At 42.7% G+C, this 20,641-nt stretch overlaps 1 protein-coding gene across 1 annotated transcript; it reads right to left on the minus strand.

The window, feature by feature from the left end:
- Positions 1–294: 294 nt before the first annotated feature.
- Positions 295–20,628, minus strand: c2cd5 (C2 calcium dependent domain containing 5). Its single transcript, XM_079223293.1, has 28 exons — positions 20,566–20,628; positions 19,981–20,089; positions 19,719–19,805; positions 19,387–19,558; positions 19,194–19,289; positions 18,663–18,818; positions 18,311–18,548; positions 16,358–16,518; positions 14,240–14,328; positions 12,363–12,471; positions 8,911–9,025; positions 8,639–8,737; positions 8,404–8,515; positions 8,205–8,284; positions 7,942–8,128; positions 7,697–7,861; positions 6,389–6,529; positions 6,244–6,307; positions 6,030–6,091; positions 5,667–5,765; positions 5,435–5,524; positions 5,258–5,336; positions 4,644–4,736; positions 4,155–4,187; positions 3,717–3,788; positions 2,369–2,562; positions 2,122–2,268; positions 295–2,024 (listed from the first exon to the last, which is right to left on the minus strand). Exons 2-28 carry the CDS (start codon positions 20,068–20,070, stop codon positions 1,899–1,901), a joined length of 3,156 nt encoding a protein of 1,051 aa, XP_079079419.1. The 5' UTR covers positions 20,071–20,089; positions 20,566–20,628; the 3' UTR covers positions 295–1,898.
- Positions 20,629–20,641: the final 13 nt, after the last annotated feature.

Genomic DNA, 20,641 nt, shown 5'->3' on the forward strand with positions numbered 1-20,641 from the left:
TAACGACCGCCAGATGTCGCTGCAGTTATTTGTGATGCGGCGTTCACGTCGCATCGGATGAAACGAGTTCAGTCTTGAAATGTTGATTGTCCGTTTCCTTCTCCTTTTTTGTGAAGTCCTACTGTTAGTTATAGTGGGTTCATTGAGAGTGTATTTTTATTCCAGAGGTTTACAAACAGCTGACACAATCTAAACTCAGCTTTGAATAAAAGTGGGCTCACATATTCAAATTCATTACTACAAGATTATGCTCAGTCTTATAAAAGAAGATGGTCAAACTGATGCATCTGGGTTTGACTGAGTTTATTGTGCAAGACTTACCAGATGATCATACAGATTCATGGCAATACAAAGTGTGTCTGCATGCTGCTAGTCAGAAAGCAAAACATCCAAGTATGTACATTCAAGTTTTAGACACGTATACATATATGCAACTGATCAAACACTGCTCATCAGACAAACAGATTTGAGTACCACTTATTCTCTGACACAGGGAGTCATCAGGAAGTCATTTGACAGTTAAAATAAGCTGTAGGTTTCATACATGTTATGATACAAAAATACTAATATCTGACTTTAGAGAACATTTACACAGTTTATTTTCAGGTGGCACTTACACCAGAAGATGCTTTTTTTCTTTTTTTTCCAGCATTGAACATGAATGTCGAAGATGTAGAGATCAGTAGCAGGATTGCTATACATTGGACATGAGTGCAAAAGCAGCAGGGATGAAGCTTGACAAAGGTATGCAAAATCTGACACTGACAGCAAGAAGCATCAAGAAGAGGAACGGATCCTAGAGCTGCAAGTGAAGCATGAGTGGCCTCAGTACACACTCCTTAAGATTTAATCCAGTCAAAACAGTCCAATACTTTATCCTATGAAACCACTCTGGTGCTAGATCCCAAAGGGCCACAATTTACCCAATATACCCATCACCATTTGTCCTCTCACTCCTTTATAAGTGAATAAAGGCATACGCGCCTTTAAATCTGAGCATTTTAAGATAAAGCAATACAAGATTCTAATGGTTTAAATCAATCAAATAATCACTGGAATAAACAGTTGCCCTACAAAAATACATGCATGTGCCAGTAACTCTTGCTATTTTGTTTTCATTATTAGAAGTACAGATGAGTTCATCATTTGACACTTTCTGGAGTCATTTAATCACCTCTAGGGTACTGCTTGTGAGCAATACTGTGACAGTAATTAGAAAGATTATCCATCGACAAAATCATTAAAACTGGACACCAATTAACAAATAGATCACTGTAACAAAATGGCATCACATGGTTCTCTGGGTGGTTTGGATTAAAAATGTCCACTCTACTGAGGATTTTCTATTTTGAGGAAGAGCACCAGCTATGTTAAAAGTCATTATATTAGTGGCCACTTTAAAATGATCTGATGGCATACAACTATGTCCCTTTTGGCATAGCCATTTAATGACTGCTCCTGTGAGCTGTAGATACACAAATTAGTCCTAGCTGCCGCACTTGTGCTCACACACAGAGGAATGGCCAACATACTGTAGCTTTTGGTGACCCCATTATGGATGGCTGTAATACATACACAAATGTTAGATGCAGAGGGGTCCTTTGGCTGTTGTTTTGAAACACCCAGATCACCTAATTCCCAAGGAGCTACATCAGTATCTTCTGCACAAATGTTCTCTTTAAACACAAAGAAATATCATGCACTACCATATTAATCCAGACTGCATCTTTCCTAGTGTGTGTGAGTACTTGTTCTTTATTACCTGGGTCCAAACCTGTGTATCTATTACAGAGTTTTAAGGCAGGCATAAATGACTCATATTTGGACGGCTAGACTCGGAAAGCATGTTCACTCAGATTGTGTGTCCTGCAGACAAAGTGAGGCTCTGTGTTTCACTGTCACGTAGCCTCATCTGTGGCACTAGCGCTGGTCTGTCCGATATTTGTCGTTGAGGGAGTCGGCTCCTGGTCTGTTTCCCTGACACAGATGACGGCATCACCACTCACATTAATGAGACACTGAGCCTTGAGGAGGAAAAAATGACAGGAATAATAAACCATAACAACACTAATAAGGATGCAGACAATAGTTCATTGTGCTTGTCAGAGTGTGTGTGACTACCTGGTTTTTGTTTGGATTTTCCATTAACATACACTCTTTCATGCTATAAGACACCACTGCATTGCCACCCAGTGCTGCTACATGGGCTCGAACCATCGAAAACACCTCTGCTATGAATGTATGGAGGAAACCACTGACACCTCCTTCCTGCAGAGGGAAAACACACAATTCATGTGTACAGATATGTCTACACTTTGCACAAAATCATGGGGCCTGTGCGTGTGTCGCCCGTTTTTTGCAGTCGTACCTCCCGTAACGATGTTGTCTCTCTGATAAAGAACATGTTGATGATACCGAGGTATTTAATGATGCGTGTCCCGGGGAGGAAGGAGAGCGGCGTCATCTTCACCACAGTGACTGAACTTCCCCCAAAAGAGCGGTTGGACCGCAGCGAGCGTGAACGTCCCTCAGGCAGCGGACTGGAGCGCTCCAAAGATGAGACTACAGGTTCAGAGAGAGCATGGAGAGGTCCAAAAGAGATGTGAAAAGGAAACAAGGAGGTAAAGGGGGAAAAAGACAAAAGAGAATGGAGATACAAAAAACACTCAAAAATAGGGGAAAAATAAAAGCAGATATGAACTTTAAAGCAGAAAAAAAAATGTGAATGTGGAATGTACGTGCAAAAAGGCAACCCTGTTCCTTTTTCACAGCAGGAGTGACACGTGTGCACTTATCTGCAAGTCAGTTGTCTGTGTGGTGCCAAAACAATCACTTGGAAAGCATGCGCTGCCATGCATTTCATGCAGTTGAAGCAAACGGACAAGACAGTTAAACAGCGTCTGCAGACAGACAGACAGACAGACCTGGGCACAGCTGTGTGTGTTTAAAAGTGTGAATACAGTATTTGCAGTACATGTAAGAATATGTATATCTGTTTCAATTTGTGAAAGAGGCTTGAGAAATGGAGACGGACAGAGACAGCTATGAGCTGAGCTGTGCACATGTACACGAGCCAGAGTGTGAAAGATGCTCCATGGTCTTACTGCTAATTTACCTGAGTTGGTTTACATCCATAAAAACCTGGAACCTTCAGTGCCACACATTAGATGTAGTTCACTTACTGTATACCGGATTGAAAATCATACCAGATGATCTTGCAAAAAAAGCATTGCTGCCCCCCCCCCAAACCCTGATCTCTACCACATTTTCTGTGTTAAAATGTGTATGTGAACAGTGCATCCACAAATCATGTGACATCTTCTCAGATTAAGTACATTCACAAATGCTATAATAATAGTCAAATTTCTGCAACCCATCCAGTAAACATCTAAACAAGTACAAGCAGACTGCAAACAAAATTAAAATAAAAGACTTCCTATTAAGTTGTCATCATGGTTGCCTCAGCTGCAGCCATTCAAAAGCCAAGCTTCCAATCTTAGATCCCTCTGAGGGGCGGGGCTTCAACGTTCACACTCTTGCTAAAAAGCTGGTGCTTGATTTACAACGCTCCGCCCCCAGCGGCATGCATGGAGGGGTGTGCGAGTGTATGCGAGCACTTGTATGTGTATGTGTGTTTGTGTGGGATTGCTTGTGAAACGGTGTTCTGTATTTGTGGGTATGATCACCAGAGTGTGCTAGAGACTGTGTCCTCCTACTTGTCTTAACTGATCCACGTCTTATGGTGTGAGCTTTCAGCCTAAGCAGCTCTAGCCAGGTGCTGCATCTGTCTGCAAAGGAACCGTAATCAACGGAGGCAGCTGGAGAGAACACACACGCACACAATCACACACACACGCACACAATCACGCACACACGCACACAATCACGCACACACACACACACACACACACACACACACACACACACACACACACACACACACAAGCCCACACCCAAACATACACAAACGCAACAACAACAAGAGAGAAAAATAAAAATAAAAACAGGACACGAAAAACAAACAGAAAAGAACAAAAGTGGATGAGGTTTGGGTGCAGGATAACTCTGTCCAAGACAAAAGGATGAAAAGTCAAAACAGGGCAGTGTAGTAGTTTTGGTAGAAGGGGGAGATGGTTGAGGGGAAGGGAGCTCACCTCTGGATGAGACGTTGGTACTCTCTGGGACACCTGTCACACAAACAAACATCAAAGTCTACCATTGCACTTGGCAGGGAGTGAAAAGGGTTCAGGATCAATCCCTTGCCACAAGGCTTACAACGCATGTGTTACTTAGCTTTCACCTCCAAATCATAACTCCCATCTATAATCAGTACTTGCTATATAGATGGAGCAAGCTCCTTGCTCTCGTTACCGTGTTCATTTTATGTGAACGGAAAGTAAGCCATGCTGTTTTAGGGAGGTCAACAACACACGGTCATCTAAGAACACACTGGGCTATGACACATCACTGTTTGTTTACCTGGTGAACGAACCATCACCAGCTGATTTTTGCAGAGTTTTGCAGCTGGAATGAGTAAAGCGACTGTACCTAAAGTTATTAGTGGAGGAGATGGGCAATGCCTGTTAGTGAAGCATGGCAAAGGAGGAGGTCAGGGGGCAATGAAAACAATTGTTTAAGACTACCTGAGATTTTGGATGTTGGCTGACAGTTGGCAGATGAAGAGTCTGCACATAACTCCATGGAAAACTGCAGCTGCTCTTCAGTCTCACTGCCTCCTGAAACAAAGCACATATAATCACTCAGGGGCTTTTGCCTGATTTCAAACACAACAGAAGTGATGTTTCTTAAATGTGTAACACCGTTTAGAGTACCTTGCTCTTAAAAGGATGTTATCAGTTTCAAGGTTTGGTGAATTTTGTTATAGCTTATTTTGGCTCTGAAACAGCATGTCAGTGATCGCTTCGAGATACAGCTTTACAATTGTACAAAGTTACAATAGATGGATTCTCCAGCAATAAAAACACTTTATATTTTCTAACATGAGGAAAAATATGTATTGTTTAGGGGTGATTTTGGGGTGAACTGACCCTTTAAAGTAAGCTGTTAAAACAAGACTAACAAGTGAAAAGTATTAAAACTTCAGTGCTGTCAAAAATGTGATTCTTTACATTTGAGCAGAGCTGTAACTGAAGCTACAAAACATTGAGCGAAGCTATGGTGAAGGTATTAAAGACTGATTTTGGGTAAGCAGAATAAAAACCTTCCCAAAAAGATAATCTCCTTTAACCAGACGGACCTTTGGTGGGTGGCTTGTCTGACGTCTTCTCCTGAGTCTGGTCTTTATCAAACGTCATGGCAACCGCTGTCACTGCGACCTGGGCATACAGAGGTACAGTAGATATAAGAAACGTTTAAATTTGACTTCTGTTTTGTTTGCAATTTCACAATTCAGAGATTTGCTGAAAAGTCGCACCTGTATGAGTTCTTCCTCTGGCACTGCTACAGTGAAGTTGAGCTGACACAGACAGCAGGGGATCATAGAGCGCAACTTGAAGTAAAAACTCTGAAAAAAAAAAAACACAGTTAATTGACTTGTAACTGTTATAAACACTGCAAGTATCATTATAAACAGTGTATAACTTGCCCATTACAAAGGATACATCACATATGTTGTAATTACCAACTGATCAATAATGGCTTCTTACCTTTAGGAGATTCTCACATAGGTCAGTGAAGATCTTGTTCAAGCCTTGGTTAGTAAGATTGGCATTACTCAACCTGAAGACCCTCACAGATGTAAACATCTGCAAGACAGTAACAGAAACACATCGCATGAAAAGAAGCAAGGGACTTCTTTTCCTAAATTACAGTAAATGTGTGCAGTGCATTACTGGCAGCTTGTTATGTTAAGTATGTGCAAATTGTATTTTGCTGGAAAAGTAGATGCCTCTACTGATTTAAAAATACCAAATGTGCACAATGGCACAATCCACATGCATGAAAAATTGTGTCTGGCTAATATTTGCTGTAATCTGTAAAGAAAGTGACACTATATTATGTAGAGTAACCTGAACTCCTGAAGTCCAGTTGTTAATCCCAGGCATGATCTCAGTGTTGCAGCTGTAGAAACCTGAAGATATAAAATTGGAAATGTGGCAACACAGATGATGAAGCACAATGACATTTGTTAGAGCATCAACCCAACTGAGAGATAACTAACATAGCATGTGCAGTGCATAATGATGCACTGTAATTGCTGTGGAGTGGGTAGATGGCGCATACCTGTGGGGGTGGAAGCATCAGTGAGGAGGGAGTGGATGTCCTCCACAGCATCAGTGTCATCAATCTACGGAAATAATAGCAAATGGTTACCACTTGTCCATGGAAATTGCTGCATATAAATGTATTTAGTTTTTTAGAAACACACCTCCAGGACAAAGGCATCCTTCTTGCCATGGGAGAGGTCCAGTTCTGACGCTTCATCTGAGCTTTCTGAGTGGGAGCGGAAAAGTCTGGATCGTTGCCTCGGCTCAGGAATCGGCGAACCCACCACTTCCTCTGTCATCTCCTGCAAGCAAAGGGACAGGATGTCAAAGTGAACACCAAAACGCCACAGCAGCACACCTGCATCTCACTAGTGGCCAGACTGTACAGGTAGTAGAAAGTCTATGTTAATAACACACCACATGCTCGCACTCACTTATGTACCCAAATAGGATTAACCATCTCTCTCTCTCTCACACACACACACACACACACACACACACACACACACACACACACACACACACACACACACACACACACACACACACACACACACACACAGTTAATTTGAATATGGCTCTGAAAGAGTAAGGAGTAGTGGAAACACAAACGCACCATAGAAAACACACACAGGTGAGAGTGTGAATGGGCAGGGTCGATGGTCATAATAAAAGTACATCAACACAGATACATGAGTCTACAGTGGGTTGCCCTCGACAGGCGACACTGGAGTGGGTTACACATCTATCTGCTCCCAAACGTCCCCCAGTTTAGAACGGTCATACAGTTATAGTAAAAGTGGTGTAGTATTGAGATTAATATAGTGAAACATTTGTCATGCTTTGCTGTTTCTCATAGCTAAAAGTTGCCGTGCTCAGTACCATGTTTATGCCGCAGAACACCTCAGGGTCCAGGGCAAATAATTTCTTTAATGACCAGAGAGAGACAAGAGGGGTAAGTTTTTCATGATTCACAAAGAACAGACTACTTATAATGTATGGTTACGGACATGATTTTAACGCTAGAAAAGAGAAAATTAAACCCAAAATAAAGAAAACAGTTCAGCATGAAATGTTTGTGTCAAAGAATGACTACGCTCATTGTGCAAAATAAAACCTTATAACTTGATATAACACTCTATGTTGCATACATGACCACATACAATCGAGTTAAATTTATTTAAAATTATTTAGATTTATCAGGGCACATGGCCACATGCCAAGTTTAAAAAAAATCTTAACTACACCATATTCAATTTAGGGGTTGAAACAGGTTTCCAAAGTTTTCTATTTACAGCATGGGATGTAGACTAACACCCACACCTGGCTACTGTTGTGTTGAATGAACAAGTGTAGAAACATAATTAGCAATGAAAACCTGGCATACTAGGGGAGAATTTGCAGACTTAAATCACAAAGCTAGTCTTTCTTGGATTAAATACTGTCCATGCATGTGTTGTGTGTCTCACCGGAGGGTTTATTTGATAGAGCTCTTTGTTCTTGGCTATGGTGTCATTGATCCTTTTCTGAATGGTGAGGATGTGGTGCTCATTGCTTAGGTCACCAGGAGTCTTCCCGGCAATCTGAATGCCCCCTGGTGCCGGCAGGGCTGTCAGGTACACGCCTGTAGCAGACTGAACACAAGCACATTTTAAGGAATTGCAGCAAACACTCGTACTGCTGATTAGGCTGTTAACCTAAAATATCAACCTACAGCCAGACCCAGAAGCATGTTCTCTCCGACACTGATCTGTATGTGTAAGCCAAACAAAGAGTTCATGCTCCGCAGCTTCAGCTTGTTCATCAGCTGAGTGTGCAGCTCGTACTCCATAAAAGGCAGCAGGTTGGAGATGGCCGTCGCATTCACTTCACCCTGAGCCTTCTTTTTTAGACGGCACAGTCTAGAAGACAAAAAACACTGGTATTAACTCACTTTGTTCAATATATTTGATGTGAGCCTCATGTGAGGTATCTTACCTGGCCTGGATGAGGCAGCCCTTTCCCGTAACGGCCGCTTCTGGTGGCAGGTCGATTGTTGTGAACAGCACATCAGGAACCTTGAAAAAGAAAACATTAAATTATTAAAATTGATTCATACTTTTTTCCCCACCATGCACTGGACAACAAAATATGTGTGTGATTTAGGCAAACAAGAAAATATATTTGAGCTTTTGACCTTTTGTCGCCTGCAGATGTAACAGTAGGTGAGCTGGGCAGGAAAGGGCATGTTGAGCTCATCATAGGGGATGTGGCAGAAGCCACAGCTCGGGGGAGACGGCTCCTCAAACCTGGAGAACAACACACACCATCTGGTATCAGACTCCATTCAAGCAGTGCTGACACACACTGTTAACATACAAGTATTCATATATAACAGTCAGTTAGTTCATCAGTCATTGAATCATAACAACCTGTGGTCGGTAATTCCAATGTCTAAGCAGCCTTCACGCATATATCGAGGATTCAGGATGGATGCTGTGCCTGATGCCGACAGGATACACACCTCCTCACTGTGTTGAAGGGAGATGGACAGAACAAGAGAGAAAGAAAGGGAAGAGGATGAGAACAGGACATGAAATGATATGTGTTTAAGACAAATAAAAAAACTGGTTTATGACATTAACATCTACATTAGGCATAAAAAGATAAAAGGGAAATCAGTTTGTGTGCTACTACTACATACCAGATGCTAGTGCTCTCGCTGTACCCCACAACAGCATGGCAACCAAGAGCTTTGGCATGAGATTTGATCTCCTGGCGAATCTCCTCCCACCAGGCGTCGCGAGTCTCTGGCTCATCTGGAGAAACAAAAAATTCTGAATCAGACAGCAAAAAAAAAGATTGGCTCAATTATCTATCGAAACCTCACTGAACTCTGAAGTCTAGCTAATGATGAGTCAAGTCAACGCTAAACCTAATAAACTGTTGTCAACGTAATTACATGAAATAAAATAAAAAGACAATTAGAAACAACATTCCAACAGGAAAGTCTGTATCTAAACGGATTGCTTTGATTTACCAGAAAATAAACAAACAATCAAACAGTTCACTTTGTATTTTCCGATGATACATTTAAATAGTGTATCAAAGCAAGCCAAAACCAACTATCAGTTTGTGAAACAAAGTGACAATGAGAATAATGAAAGGAGAGTTTGAGAATGATGATGATGAAGGCAAAGTCAGTGGTTAGGTTACTTGTGCGTATTCTCACTAGCATTCCTTAAATTAACATTATCTAAAAACATATGGTCTCTCTCTTGTCAATGTCTCCTTTCAGTCAGCCACACTCACAGAAAGAACACAGGTGAGAGACAGTCACCAGCCATTAGGTATATTTCGGTTGTGGTGGTCGGACTATGGAATAAAAATCCTGCTGGCTGGTAAAAGAGTAATAACATAAAACATGTTGATTGACACCTGATATGTTCAAGTGTTTTCTACCCTGGTTACAAAGGTTTAAGTTTAAAGGTATTGAGCCTTCATCATACTTAGGCTAAACCATGGGTGTGTTTCAATAGTCTAATGAGGCTTTGGTCCAATACCACCTCTGTTTTATTAACATTAATTCATGAGAGCCTAATTGTTGCCAGTTGTGAGGTTAATCTCACTCATGTTTGCATCTCTGAACAAACAACACATGAAGGAAGCTACTTTAGAGTATAGAGCCACACCCAATGACTCCCTGAGAGGGCCACATGCTGACAGAGCCCTCCAAAAAAGAGAGAGAAACTCAGCTTCTGGGTGGGGCAGGGGAGATGAATGAAAGGGGGGGGTGAAGGGGGGGGATAGGAGATTAATTGAAGAGATGAAGAATAATGATTGATGGCCAGGCAACAGGCCCACAAGGTGGGTTCCTTTAAACCAGAGCCAGCATGTCACACAGGCACAGGTTCTCCAACGTGCACGCTCATGACCATGTGCACGCTCATGGGCAGAGAAGGGCCATATTCATTCACCAGAGTCCATCAAAGCTAGATTAGTTTTGAAGTTAGAGAATTCTGAGTGATGCCATATTGCCTCCATTCCCCAAGCTCATATCTTTCCTTCCATCCCAAATCCATGTTTTATTTTTTCTCAACTGCTACCAATCAAATCAACCTGCTTTCCATGCATCCATCCATCCCTCCTTCTCTCTCTCATTCTCTCTCTCAGTATGAATACGGCCCAGTGAGTTAAGGATGCACATGCCCGGTAAGTGGCTCTTTGTCACAGAGTAAACCTGCTAAACCTGCTCTGGTCGAGACAGGTTTGACCACGATGCTGATTCATGAAGCATCAGAACAGCGCTGGGACAACGTTAGGGAAGCTCTTCTGTCAGTGGGATGAGCTGGGTAGGGGGGAAGCCAGGCCAGGCTAGATGGGGTGGGGTGAGGACAGCGCATGCTCAACTCAGCTCAGCGCACACTCACACAGATTAGAGGGAGGAGAATGGCAGCTCACTGAATTCATACATTTTCAGCTATTTTCCAGTATCCAGCTAATGTTGAATTTGTTTGTGGATATTAGGCTAGCTGGTCTACATTGGTTTAATGTCAGTGTTAAGTGGGTGCATGCTTAGTGGGCACATGTTTAACTTCACTGGGCTGCCATAACTCCTGTGGCTGAGAGCAGTAAAAGGGGGGAAATACCTGCAGTGACACTATTCCAGTCTAGCAGTTTGTATGAGCGTGTGTTACCCAAAGCTGGGCCAGAACACACCGTTAGTACAGAAAAGAGAGAAAAAGAAAAGAAGAGACAGTCTAACAAACAAGCACAGCACAACAGCAGCACTCCACTGTCACTATGCAAAAACAGACAGCACTTCACAATCACTATGCAAAGACAAACTATACTCAGGCCTACAAACAACATCTCGCAAGAAGATTGACAGGAAAAAGAGAATAGCGAGGAGTATAAGCTACAGGTCTAGCCAAAAATCTTAATATATGTATAATACAAAAAAAGAAAATACAGGTGCAGTCTAACTCTAGTACACTTCTAATATAAAAAAGGTAACCTGTGGAGTTTTCTTGTAAACAAATGTTTTGTTTACATCCAGAGGTTCTCACCCAAAGCATGTTGTGTATCTTTGAGGTCTATCAAACCTTCCTCATAAAAGGTGATAAAAGCTACATTTTTAAATCATTGCACACATCAATATATTGCATTATCTGCATGCTCATGCATCCAATACAAACAAAACAGTGACCCGCTCGTAACACATACTGTATCTCAATAGAGTTACTCATGACCAGAAACTCCACGAGGTACCTTTAATGTTGCTCTGTAGTGAAAGCTTTGCAACAGTGAACAGGGCTCTTTTCAGAATGTTTTTTTAAGTTATAACGGCAATTTAGTTCAGGGGAAATTATGTTCAGACAGGAGTACTCATTGCATGGTATGCATAGCCCTTTATGCATCCGTTTTGGATAACTCTGAAAAGAACCCTGTTTATCCAAACACAGCCAACATTCATCAGCTCTCCCCTCTACCTACATTTTCAGACATCCTCGAGTCAGAGCAGTCAAAGACCATGACACCGAGCAAAGGGCAGTGGGACCCAGATAGTTCAACAGGCAGGTACTTGCCTATTCAGCAAATATCTAATTATCAATATAAATCAAACTAAAGGGCATATATAAAACAGCAAAGTACCTCACCACAGTGTCACCTATAACCAACAACACCAGACAACAGAAGCAGCAGGCAGCAGATTGGAGCCATGCACAACTATTGCACCTAACCTCCAGGGGGCAGCACCACAGTGACCAAAGCACACGCACACACGCACTCACACACACACACACACACACACACACACACACACACACACACACTTTATTTCTTTCAAAATGCTAGAAAACTGCAGCTTATAAATGTGAGTAGGAACAGCTTTCACCTGCATTAAGACTAGAGGACATAACTGATGATTTAAAGATAATTTCCCCAAACAACCAAACAGATTGGGACCTGGACATTCATGGGATAACTGTTCAACACAAGAGGATAATGGGCACCATTAACTAACGGCCACTTGCAACCAGACTGGACACTCACACGATACTTTAGGTCACTGGAGGAGCTCAATCATATTGTTTCACAGGACAGTGGACGAGCTACAATAGGACATTGTGTGTTTGCATTTGCTGCACTCACCAGGGTTGTGTATACGGTCCAGCAGTTTGACAGAGCGAGCGCTGACCACTCCACCAACATGAACCAGAAAACCAGGTGGGAAAGACGTCAAGGTGAAGAAGGGGAACTCCTGCAGATAGAAAAAGCTGGGTCATTGACAGTAAAGGAAAACACACTCTGGACTGTTTCTAATTTATTTGTGTGAGTTTAATCATATGTAATGAGCCATCCATGATTGTAACGTTTTATTAGATTTTATATTTCTCATGATTTAAGGTTTATAACATTCGTGTCGGTTAGTTGTCTCTCTGGGTGTATTGAAAAGAATGAGTGACCTATGTACGGTATCTTTAACTGTGAGTGTAGACTTGGCTGATAATACTGTTACTGTTGTACTAGAAAAAGTGCCAACATGCAGCAAAGATTAAGTGTGATGATGTCCCCCCCATGCAATGTTTACCCCAGAGGAGTGCCCACTCACACCATTCAAGCCTATAATTGGAGAGACAAACTTTAGAGCATTTCAAATAGATCTGGAAGTGATTGAGAAACTGTATTTTCAATAAAGCCTACGTATTTTGTATCACTGATTTAGTGATTAATTCAATCCTTACAAATCTATATAAATGCATTAATTAGGTTTGGAGTTGAAAGTGAACAACACAAAAACACACGCAAGGTCCTGGCTCAGGATCAGGACTCTGTTATACATGCTTTTCTGTCCTCCGACGTGATAGCTTGTCCTCAAATAATGTCAATGCAAATCCATGCAGTCACTCACAAAAGGGGTTGGAAGTACTTGGACTGCATGTTAGCATCTTAGTACTCCTCCTAGACTGAAGTGATGACTATTTGTACAGAAAATCTGAGGGACGTTAGGATGTCCAACCATGCAGGTGTATGTGATGAATGGCTTTCATGGGAAATAAACAGGTGGGACTACCAATAGGTTTCTTTCTTGTCCAGTACTCCAGCAAGGAAGATAGCTACTAATTTGACTGACAGCTCCTCCCCGCAAGGAGGCAAGAATGAGGTGATGAGGTGAGCGTGCTCATTCCCGTTGCGGACACAGGGAACCCAAATCAGACTCAGGAGAGGAAGTCAGAAAGGAGGGAGGTGCTTGACAGGAGTATCCAGACACTCACACACAGTCACAAACCCCTTCAAATTTGAAGGGAACACAACTCCTAGCCTCCTGCCCTCCGCCAAACATGTCTGTGAATCTTTTAGAGTGCAGTAGATGCCAAGCAAACAGACAAGCTGGGGTCACACAATGACACACGGCCATTTTGCTTAGCCCATCCTGCTCCTCTTAGATCTACATACAACAGAGGAGGCACGGGTTAGGAGATGATTCAGACTTGGTGGTGGCCATCAGCTGGTCAGGGTGTTAGGGGAAAGGTGGAGATAGAGAGTGTCACACTGATGGGACATACCCTGGCATTTAACAATAACCCAGAGGAGGTCGCTCCCTGAGTAGCAAAAATGGTCAAGAGGACAAAGAAAGGGAACATTACTTGCTCTTACAGAGACCCATTCCCCATTAAACATTTAAGTGCAAATCAGTGATATTTCACAAAGAATTTTGCTGCGTGAAAATTAGTGAGCGACACACACTGTGCAAGTAACTGTTTGTCCTACGTGCAGACATCTGAGGCTGAGACGCAACGCAAACTGGTTAACTGGCATTAACTGCAAAAACATTTTTTTTTCTTCCTATGTTTTAGTGAATTAAGACCCAACCTGAAAATAAACACAATGTCTGGATGTGAAATTCACTGAAACTAAGCACTTTACTTTGTGTTTTGCGGTGCATGTCAGTCTCAAATGTCTGCATATAGAACGAGTCGGTATATACACATATGAGCAATGCATATGTGAGCGTTGAGTCGTTGTACCCTCTGCTCGAGAGCCGTCTGCGTCTGCTGTCTGAGCAGGGTCTTCAGAGGCCCTGCCTCCTTCCCGACGCTGCCCCCGCTTCCCATTCCTGATCACAGAGGAGAGTCTGGCTTCAGTTTCGTCACTTTCAACACACAGGTCAATGGACTAAAGAGGCAAAAGTTGATTATTACACTGCAGTATTAATGTTATCATGACAAAACATGTGGAAACAACAGCTGGAATTGCACACAAAACCTTAGACAGTCAATACACCTGCATCTTCCTCATGCTAAGACTGCTCTAGTCATAACATTTCTCTCCTTCAGGCATAAATACTGGACCTAGTAGTTTGGGTACACCTGATTAACCACCTGCTGGAGTCGGAGAATCCTGAATAAGACTCAGGACTATCGGTCAGTGGTGTAGTTTCACAATGAGCTCTGGGCAGTCGCACCATTTATGTCTGGGTTATTTGTTTCAGTGAACACCAGTCAAGTCAATCTGAACAGTCCTGCTGTTGACCCAAGATACAGGAGAGGAGCCAACACTAAGATGTTGTAAGGTTCTGTTACTTGATGACACACTGTAGTCCTACTATACCAGAGGCTGCCAGCAGCAGGTCCTCGGTGAAGGACACGCTCTTTCTCAGCAAGACAGTGTCTGAGTGGACGGTGGAGGGAGGGGGCGGGGTGGTGGCTCTGGGAGCCGAGCTGTGACCACAGCCCACTGAGCCAGAACCAGGAAGGGACAGAGTTTCTGTGGAGAGGGTGGGGGAGCTGGGGCAGAGAAAGATCCCCGGCCTGCGTCTCCCTGGCTCCACTATCCAGCAGAAAAAAACAGATGAAGGGTTCACAGAGAAACAAAGATATTGTGAGAATGGACAGGCAGAGCAATGAGGAGAGTGGTCCGAAGCACAACAAATGAGGAGGGGGAGATGGATGTGACAGGGAGAAAGTGAAGAGTAGCGTAGAGAAAGAATAACCTGATAATCAGATTGAATTGCCATTTTGTTTCACTTCTTTTTTTGAGTTCATGTTAGCCGTTTGCTTGTTGATGTTGACGTTTTATTTTGCCCTAGTCACTCACTCATTTAATTATCTCTAATCACTCTGTAGCAAGCAACGTATCCGTCCTACCGACAATATTTTTTTGTCGGCATGAGTTTGAGGTTGCGATAAGTAGTAAACTCAATGTTTTTCAGGACAAAGGAGGATGTTTTAGAGTTAAGTGGCATTGCTTCTTTAAGGTTTATCAACATTGTTCATGGATCTGGCTAGCAACCTAAGCAATAATATAACTCCTACAAAGTTCTGATTGGTTTATTGTTTCTCCAACTGGTGGGTAAATATCATCAGTGGGCAAAACACCAGAACCATTTCAATGCAGAACAAATGGAGATGTGGGAGGCAATTCAGAGGTCCGGAACCAAGATACAGAAATTAAAGTGGTATGCAAAGTTAACATAAATAGATGAGAGAAGAAAAAGGAGAATGTTTTGAGCAAAAAGAGGGAGGAGAGGGAGAGAATATGATAAATTGATGAGAGAGGAGGAAATAAGAGAGGAAGGAAGAGGAGTGAGGTCGCTTGGGGGACTGCTGGACCCCTCCCGAGGAGTCAGGTGAGCGGCTCTGCTAAGAAGGTTCTTTAGGCTATACAGTGTTATAGCTGCCGTAAAATGTGTTGTCCTTGGGGCAGAGTTGGAGTAAAGTCACCTTTTCCTCAATGATTAAACATGATGGCTGGTGATGAATAAGTGACCTTAGATTAACAACCGGCCCTCATGAGACACAGTGCTTTCATTAAAGACCACAACAACAGGGGGGAGGACTAATACAGAGATCTGGTGTGTCTTCACACAATGAAACTTGTTTTATACAAACTGGAGGCTGCCTGGAATTGTTTTTATATGTGAAAGCAGAAGACACACTAGGCCACTGAGGACAAGGGTTAGGATGGGACACAGCTAAATAAATATTTATTGTAATTTAAGTAATGTTCAACTCAACCATAAAAAAAAAAAAAATGTAAATCAAAAATCAATAACCAAAAACCATCACCACAGTAGCACCAGGGAGAGGGGGGGGTAGAGGGAGGGATGAGAATGGGTGAAGGGGGGCGGGGCCAAGTGTTCTTACCCGTCTTGGGCGTCAAACTGAGGTCTGTGTCTGATGATGAGGACTGGCGGCTGCATGGCTTGGAGGGAGAGAAGGGGGGAGGAGAGGAGGAGGTGGTGGGAAGGGCTCTGAAAGGGGTTGGCGGGCCGGAGGACGAGGTCAGGTCCTCAGCAAATACCGGGCTGCCAGGAGAACATGACACACACACACACACACAAACACACACACCTAAATCAATCACCGCCGCACCCTCTGTGTGTGTATGTGTGTATGGGAGTGGGTCAGCGTTGCCATTAAATGGAAAGGTATCCGTTTTAATGTGTGATTAGTTTGCTTTGGGTGAGGTGCGTTTGAGGTGCTACGGATGACTGGAAAACAAAAAAGCAAGCATGGAAAGCAAAAAAATAGATTAACACAAATTAAAAGCACAAACAAACAGACACCCACACACACATTCAACTAAAGAAAGCAACATGGTAAAACACAAGAAGGTCAGATTCAACTGAGGATGACGAGTTGAAGCATGTGTCCCAGTAGAGTGAAGCAAAGGTTAGGTGACTGTGGAGATATCACAGGCCCTTGCAGGAGGATACAACTGGGAATCTGACTGCCCAGCCTCTATCATTGGGAAAAAACGGCCAGCTGGAGGGATTATGAGTGTATTATCAATGTCTGGTCTTTTTCTGACAAAAAGGTATACGAGTCTGCCTTGAGTCTTTGTCTTGATGCCTCAGTCTCCTACATATAAACATCACTGTATACTTCTCTTTGCATTTCAAACTTCTTCTCTTTCTCTTGTATCTATTTCCTTGCCTGCCTCTGCGTACCAGTGAAGATGAGTGTGGGAACAGAGACAGAGAAGTTCTGGGACAGTCTCTGGGAGCTGCAGGCCGAATGCACTGGGCTGTTGTGGGTGGAGCGGCATCCGTGGGCAAGGGGAGACCTGGGCCAATCAGCACGCAGAGGGAGGAAGACAGAGGACCGATTTGGACACAAGCAGTGAGAAACGTCCCAATCCAAATGAAGCCAGAGAGCCAAAGAGGGAGAAAGAGACTCACACAAGAACCAACACCACAACATTGCAATAGAGTGTAAAATGAGACAAAAAAGGGAAAAGGGTCTGCTTTTACTCCCTTTCTAAGCCCCTGTAATTGCATTTAAAGCCATGTGAAAGCAGCAGGAAACTCAGATTTTTTGCTGAGAACAAAAAATCTCAGTATCACACAAACATGCACAAAAGGGATGCAAATAACACAGAATGTGGATAATCTAACCTGTAGAGACTTTAATTTATACTAATTAATTAATTTATACTTTAAACTTTAAGTATATACTAAATAACATTGACTGAAAGATGTGGAGTAGTTGGATCCATTGCAGAATAACCAACATATCTACATCCCCGATACACACAATCTCAAGCATTGGCGCAAAGATACACTATAAATGCAAAAAAGAGGCACACATGCACTCAACTGTAGATATTTTTCCAGTAATTGGATGAAATCACAAGCTAACTACTCAATAGTCAGGGTGAGGACAAAAGAACACAGTTAAAAGGCTGAGCAGAACACATGTGCTAGATACTCACTAAAAGACGCAGCACTAGAACATGCAGAGGCAGAGCAGAAAGCCATGCAAGAGCAGTCTAAAAGAGCAGACAAAGGAGGAGGGGGGTTGAGGATGGCTGTGTGTGTACTGTACATGTGTGTGTCTCAGGATATGTCGTGTGCTGTTAGTTTCATGATGCAATACACGTGACCCAATAGACACAAACTACAAAAAGGAATCAAAGATTCTGAGACACACACAGGAGTTACTGCTCGATTATACACAGACGAACATTCAGTACATTGCACACACACTGTCCCTCTTATGCACACACCGATTGTATTTCAACATTCTCACAAACTAGAATTGCAGTTAAACTTAAAAGAGGTAGGGTCCATGCTTGTGTTGTTGGTTCATACTCACTCCTTTCCATCCTTGGAAGGAGAATTGCAGGCATTGGAAGCAGGGGCTGTGTTCGGGTGCATATGTGTGTTGGTGTTGGGGGCGCTCCCAGAGCTGAGTTTGTCCAGTGTGCAGGCAGTACCTATAGCCCGGACCACCAGACCCGACTCTCCCTCCAGGTCAAAACACTGCAAGTAGCCCACAACTGCATTCCCGCCCATCTCCAATACCTTGAGCCCTATTTTCCTCTGCAACTCTCCTAAATAGGGGGTAATACACAGCCACATTAACAAGAAAAGGGGTAGAACGGAGAGGACTAAATCATTCTGCCTCCACACCAACATTAAAAGAGGATCACCATACATTTTCTTACCAGACATAAGAGAGATGAGCCTCTGCCGGGCCTCATTAGAGGCCCGAGGAGTTCTTATACGGTCGATCCACTGGTACTCTGGATCCTCATTCACCACAAGTTCCTCCACAAACCCGTGCACCAACACTGCCCTGTAGCACCGTGGAATGGATGTGGCTACCAGGTACAATTAGACAAACACCCCACAGAGTGAAAGGATTTTAGATTAAATGGAAAAGTTTCTTCTAAAGCTGTCAGCTTCCACTTTCAGCACATATTCTTTACAGATACACTTTACCACTCGCAGCTTGTAATTTTGTTGATCTTGGAATTTACACTCGTTCTATTAATGCATCATTATTAGATGAAACAACTTAGTGGCTAAAACATTAAAACTATAATGTCCTCAAATTAAACATATTTTGTGCATTGCTTTGTAGGTGACTGCACTATATAGTGTCAATTTGTATTTTATGCACACTAATTATGTCATATGCTGTATCTGTAAACTGTAAACAAACAATTGTGAACCAAAAATCAAGTCAGACATACTGCAGAAGAACTTGACCCCGCAGGAGGACTGTCTGAAGCGGTTCAAATCGTTGAAAAGCTCCACTTTAACAAGGACATTGATCTCCCCTCGGATACCTAATAACAAATAATAGAGAGAAATACGTTATAATAAGGGTAAAGGACCTATGGTAAAAAATGCATTCATCATGGTCAGATTAGTTTATTATTGTACCATGGATTGTATCATAGATGGGAAACCAGCCAGAGATGACAGAGGCAGCCTCACTGCACAGCAGTGGGTCAATGTCAATGTAAACTTTCCCTATGGCATCGTTAGCACTGTAAGTATCGTGGTCCAAAACTGTGACCTGCAATGGCTCATCCTGCAAGTCCTCATCATCAACCTACACAGTAAGAGGAGGAGGGAAGACCAGAAAAGGGAGCAAAGATACGACCGTGAGAGAGGTTAGGAATGCTGAAATTTAACTCATCCACATTGTGTGATGCACACAATGATAACACTACTGCCTGCCAGGTTTAAAGAGAAGATCACTGGTGGTTTACCTCAAATTTGAACCATTCTGAATTCCACTGTGGATTGAGGGATTTATGACAGACATCGGTTTTGAAAGTTGTGTTTCCAAACTTAACCTAGGAAATAAGAAAAGGCACAAGACACATCTGCTAAATGCCACATTTAATATTTTGTGCGATACTTATGCAACAACCACACTGAAACTAAATGGTAAATATATGTTATTACAGACGTGAATTGTTTGGTTTCATTCAAAGAAACGGCAAGTATTGCTCTTCTAGATTCACTCACCTCTACAAAAGCATCAGTCAGGTCACTGGCTCTGTCCATCACAGGCAAGTGGCGGCCAGCCACAATTTTGGCCTTCAGTTTCCCAGGCATGATTTACTTTTCAGTTTACCTGTGAACAAAGCAGAGTAATAATAATCACACCAAATGTATAACTGGCTTTTCAACTAAAACCTGTAATCCCCTGTGTTAATCCAGGCTGCTGTCACTGACAAGAGCGATGACACTGACAACAGAGTGCGCCACTCGACTAGCGTAACATGTGTTGTTGACAGTGTGGAGAGCAAATAAACTAGCTTCCGTAGGCTAAACTAGAGTTTAACGCGTCTAGCTCCACTATAAATAGTGTAAAACGTGGTTTATTGGCCTCTGTTGAACTACTGTCCATGAACACGACAGCAACTGACAGTTAACGTTAGCTAGATTGTGTTAGCGAGAAAAGCCATTTAGGTTCACTGCATTGCAGTCAATCCCTTTAGCTCTACCTGATCGGCCATGTTTTCACAATCGCACCGCAAAGCCAACACCTACGTAACCACGATAGTTTTCCGTTAATGTGACTCCCAGTGCAAACAGCATTAAGCTCACCAGTGCTGTGATGTCAACAAACAGCCGTGAAAGCTCGTTTCTCGGACATTACTGACGACAGCCCGCCGCTCGTCTG

Source organism: Taurulus bubalis, assembly GCF_910589615.1.
Source record: "Taurulus bubalis genome assembly, chromosome: 9".
Lineage (NCBI taxonomy): Eukaryota > Metazoa > Chordata > Actinopteri > Perciformes > Cottidae > Taurulus > Taurulus bubalis.

Excerpts from the sequence above, each read along its gene's own strand:
- c2cd5 (XM_079223293.1), bottom strand. The coding sequence starts at position 20,070 with ATGCCTGGGAAACTGAAGGCCAAAATTGTGGCTGGCCGCCACTTGCCT. Across the intron at positions 19,806-19,980 it reads TGACTGATGCTTTTGTAGAG|GTTAAGTTTGGAAACACAAC; the intron begins GTGAGTGAATCT and ends CTTATTTCCTAG. Across the intron at positions 6,308-6,388 it reads AGGATGCCTTTGTCCTGGAG|ATTGATGACACTGATGCTGT; the intron begins GTGTGTTTCTAA and ends TTATTTCCGTAG.